The sequence below is a fragment of the Gracilinanus agilis genome, chromosome 4, assembly GCF_016433145.1.
Source record: "Gracilinanus agilis isolate LMUSP501 chromosome 4, AgileGrace, whole genome shotgun sequence".
In the NCBI taxonomy this organism is placed as follows: Eukaryota; Metazoa; Chordata; class Mammalia; order Didelphimorphia; family Didelphidae; genus Gracilinanus; species Gracilinanus agilis.
The window spans coordinates 254,049,901-254,054,727 of NC_058133.1; the positions used below are offsets into that span (position 1 = coordinate 254,049,901).

Consider the following 4,827-nt stretch of genomic DNA (forward strand, 5'->3'; position numbering starts at 1 on the left):
TAAAAACACTGAACTTTAAGAATTATTTCTTTGTTTTAGACTTCACTGGGCCAGAGTGCACTGCACAGCTGGTACAGTTAGGAAGTGGGGGAGAGAGGGATAGAGGGACCAGGACCTGAGGCTAGAGTGCTTGTGCTCATAATCCCTGCTTGGGTGTAGGGCAGTGATGGGCAAATTTTTTAAAGAGGCGGCCAAAGGAAAAATGCTCATCTGTCAGTCTGTTTCTAAGGCAACTCTTTACTCATTATATTTGTCAGATTAGGAATGATGTCACACGGTTGGATAAAACATTTCAGGGGGCTGCATCTGGCCCACGGGCCATAGTTTGCCCATCCCTGGTCTAGGATAATAGACTTTTCTCATCTCCACTTTCCACAACAACAGCTCTCAGATAACTGACTTGAACCTCTCAATAATTCTTAAGGTCAAACTACAGGGTAACCAGTTTGAAGCTCTAAATGATTTTTTGAGAACAGTATGGTGAGGGCTTGTCTGAGGTTTGGAGGAGAGTGCAAGGACATAGATGGGACTGGGTTTTTTTCTTTTTTCTTTTTCTCCTGCAATAACTGCCATTTGGTGTTACAACAGAAACTCATTCATTTTTTTTAATTGCTTAAATTCAATTTATTTATTTATTTCCCAATTGATAAGGAAGCATCTGAGTGGGGAGACATATGGGATACTTTCTTTCTGCCCCATTTCATGATGGGTTTGATTAAACCTCACAGAGACAAAATATAGTGGTGGTGGGATGCTCTTGGAAGCTGCTTAATCCTGAATCAAAAAAAAGGGCTGAAAAATAGGCTCTAGTGCCCATGTGTGGGCGAGGAGCCAACCAAATTGTGTTGGGGTGGATGGTGCTTCACAGAGAAGCTGAGGTGTTTCTCAAGTCAGGACAATGCCACCTGATAGGAGAGAACTGGAAGTCTGAACGCAGCCTTCCAAATGGTGGGAGTGGGTAGTGGGAGGGTGGCAGTGCACTGAGAGCCTGGCTATTCTGACCTAACTGCGTGAGCCACCTGCCAGGACTAAGGTTCCTGGTGGAGGAGAAAGTACAACACACCCTCCCACCTTGGATGCCCAAGAGCCAAGTGAACTATTCACCTTACTTTAAGTGTTCCCAGGTTTCAGCACCAAAATGTTGTGGGAGGACTGCCCTATCTGATTTGGGTGGGCTGCTCAGGTAAAGAATTTCAGGCTCTGTGCAAAATCTTATAAAACAGAGAAATTTACTAGGAGAAAATGTTAAATGGCCAGAAGGCAGAGTGAAGGTGGATCACTGCCTCCTTGAAGGGGAGGAAATGAGAGCTTAGATAGTTTTTAGTCAAAAAGGTGAGCAAGGGGACAAAGAGGAGGGAAATTCTGAGGTTTGACAGATGATCTATCTTTAACTCCTTTCTGTGTGGTGCCTTGATATCTGGGGTGCAAGCAAAGCTACACACTGTCAGTTATTTATTTGTGGTTAGAATTCTTGATGTTTGAGATATAAGTGAAAAAAGTACATATTAGTGAGGGAGTAAGTCATTATACCTCACTGGGAGGAATCAACCTGTCTAAGGGGTGAGCAAAGAGTGCATCTATACAAGGGGCTCTGACTATAAGTGCATGGACAGATTGTCCTAGCAGACCTTAGTGTTTACATAGCTGTTTCTTTTATTGCACTAGGGCTTTCTCCTGCCTGAGATCAGAGAGGCCAGGTTGTTGGTCATGTATTCTTTAGGGCAGGGGTTGGCAACCTTTTTGGCCGTGAGAGCCATAAACGCCACATTTTTAAAAATGTAATTTCATGAGAGCCGTACAGTGCTCACACTGTATGCTCCTGTAACAGCGCCTGAAAAAAAATTGACTTTATGGCTCCTGCAGAAAGAGCCATATCTGGCCCTCAAAAGAGCCAGATATGGCTTGAGAGCCATATGTTGCTGACCCCTGCTTTAGGGCAAAGGGATCTCCAAGAATTCCTGGGAGGGGGGGGTCCCATGTCCCACATAACTTCTTCAGTTTAATTCCCAGAAGCATCATCACAAGGTTTTTGTTAGGAAGTCTTATTGTTATTTTCTTTGATGGAAATATTGTTTCTAATTTTAAATTTGAAACCTTTCTTCAAAGGCTCTTTATTTATTAAACTATTACATTGTGATAGTTAAGAATCTGTTCCATATTTTTGCTTCTGTTTTAATCAGGTTTTTAATGCCTCAGTTCATGGTCTATTTTTGTAAAGGTGTCATGGAAAACTGAGAAAAAACATAGGAGAGTTTTTGAAGATATTTGCAGAAGGAGGATATTGAAGAGGCAGTTGCCCCACAGGCCAACTCACTTTCCTGGCCCTGTGTGGCAGGTCATGAAGGAAGGAATTACCAAAGTACCCAGATTGCCAAATTACCAAAGGGAAATTTGGCCTTTCTGATTTCTAGAGAACTCATTTTTTGTGAGCATGAGAAAAAGGAAAGAGTTATATGAAGACACTTAGTATGAAAAGAGAACATTATCAATTTCAGAGGAGAGGAAAGAGGTGATAAAAATAGGGGAAAAGTAGCATAAGGAGTTTGAGGAAAAGAAGAAACTATGGAATATGAAAGGGAGAAAGAGACAGAGACACACAGAGGGAACTAAGATCAGACTATTAAAAGGATTTCTGTGTAGCAAGGGAAATCTAGTTGAGATTAGGAAGACTGTCAGCAAGCTCTAATGATATCATTCAGCACTGTCAAGTATAAGGAGGAATTGAATCACAGTGTTAAACCTTGGTTGTGGGTTAACATCAAGGAAACAAAGAGAAGGTCAAAGGCAAAAGGAATTAAAGGATGGAAGAGCCTAGCCCCAAATTCCAGTTTGGATGATTCATCTCTGATGTAAGAAAATAGAATAAAATCCATTTATATAGGGAGTGACAGACTCTTCTTGACTTCTTCCCAGTTTCCCTGATTATTGTCTCCTACCCACAAACACCACTATTCCTTTGTTATTTAGTTAATAGCTAATTCAGGTATTCTTAATATTTTTAGAATAAGTCCAGGCCAATGAGCACAAAAATTCCCCATTAGGAATCCCAGAATGAATCCTTTTACTTGGAGACTCTTAGTGGAGTAGAATATGGAATGAATTGTCCATGCAGTGGATCTTTCAAATGAGGATTTAGGACTAGATTTTTCCTAAGGATGCAGGTTAGCCTAAGACCCTGGAAATCAGTGCTTGCTAATATGAAAGGACAGAGAACAGGGTAACAAGAATTTAGCACAGAACCAATGCTACCCAAAACCATGTCTTTCTTGTAAGAAAAAGCTAAATATATTATAAGGCAACAGCCAATCCAGTAAAATATAACATAAAAGCCCACCAGTAACAGGATGGTTTGGGTAGCCCTGGTCTCACAGGAAGACCTAGAGGAGAGGCTAGTGTTACGAATGTGCTGAATATTCTTTTTATGTCTGTAAAGAAATGCTACCATGTAACCACTGGCCAAGCTCATTAGGGTAAGAAAGAAGAAATCGCTGGTAGTCATGGCTGTGATAAATAAATTAGAACCCACACGAGGAATATTTGGCTTAGTGACACAGTATTTCATAGAATAACCATTATGGTACAAAGTGAAATTTTCACTGGCTTGAAGGGAATAAATGACTGGGATGTGGATCACCATGTTGATTATCCAGATAAAAAGGAAGAAAGGAAGCACACATTTGTTTATTCTGAGTTTTAGCCAGACCCATTTTGAATTGATGGGGCTGATAGTGATGACTTGGAATATGCTCTGGAGACAGGTTGTACCAATAGAAAGTCCTCTGCCCACCCTGTAGAAATACATAGTCAACTTACACCCAACATCATTCAAAATATTTTTCATCCCAAAGTAGGCCATAATGTCAGGAATTCCTCTAGTGCTAAGTGTCATGGTGTTAGCCAGTGTCAGATGGGCTATGATCATATCCACAGGTTTCTTATTGTGGGGATGAATAATTAGATTATGAATGTGTATCATAAATAGTTGGGAATTTCCCAGGATCCCAATAACAGTTTGAAAGATGGTACAAATCCCCAAGATCAGATCACTTAGAAGCATTCTGTTGGTTTCTTATGGAGCATAGCAAAAGGATACAGACCATCCTTCCTGGATGCAGTGCTGATAAATTTTTGAATGATGGAATTCTGAGGGAATATAAGCACAAGGTGGATTAATGTTATACAGAGAAATGGACCAATTTTCATAGTCATAATTAAACAGAAAGAAGTTATAAGTTTTCATATTGTTATTTAAACTCATTAATCTCACTACTTTATAATGCAAATATGAAATTTTCTGGTATTCATCCTATACTTCAGAGACATTCCTAGTCCTATTCATTTGATATCCTTCATCATGCCTCCTTGATATCACCCTGTTCCTTGTAATATTTGTAGGTAGCAGTCTGGGGTATGGGAGTATTGCTATTTTTTTTAGTCCATGAAATATGATGTGACAAACTAGTCCCTCAAACCTGTGGATTTGGCATAAGGGTTGAAGATGAGAGGTTGTCATACAGCCTGAATTTTCTCATTTATGAACTTACTAGTAGATATTTTAGCTGATGAGTTTTGTGTGAATATAAAAATATAGTTTAGCATCTGTGTCAGACTCAAAGAATCATGGAATTTCAGATTTGGAAGGGTCCTCAAGCCATCTAATCTAAATCATACTTGGGAAAAAATATTCTCTTCTCCACATCTGAAAAAAAGATCCTCTAGACTTTTTGCTTCAAGATTTTTAGTGATATCCTCAGACTCTATTACTTCTCAAAACAGACCCATTCCCCTTCTAGAGGTTTTGTGGGCAGAATCAAGGAAAGAGGCTAC

General features: G+C 39.8%; 1 protein-coding gene across 1 annotated transcript; it reads right to left on the minus strand.

Moving 5' to 3' along the window:
• Positions 1-3,061: 3,061 nt before the first annotated feature.
• LOC123246334 (vomeronasal type-1 receptor 4-like) lies at positions 3,062-3,889 on the minus strand. Its single transcript, XM_044675245.1, has one exon. It carries the CDS (start codon positions 3,887-3,889, stop codon positions 3,062-3,064), a length of 828 nt encoding a protein of 275 aa, XP_044531180.1.
• Positions 3,890-4,827: the final 938 nt, after the last annotated feature.

What these genes read in the sequence shown, in the direction of transcription:
- LOC123246334 (XM_044675245.1), bottom strand. Translation starts at nt 3,889, where the DNA reads ATGACACTTAGCACTAGAGGAATTCCTGACATTATGGCCTACTTTGGG.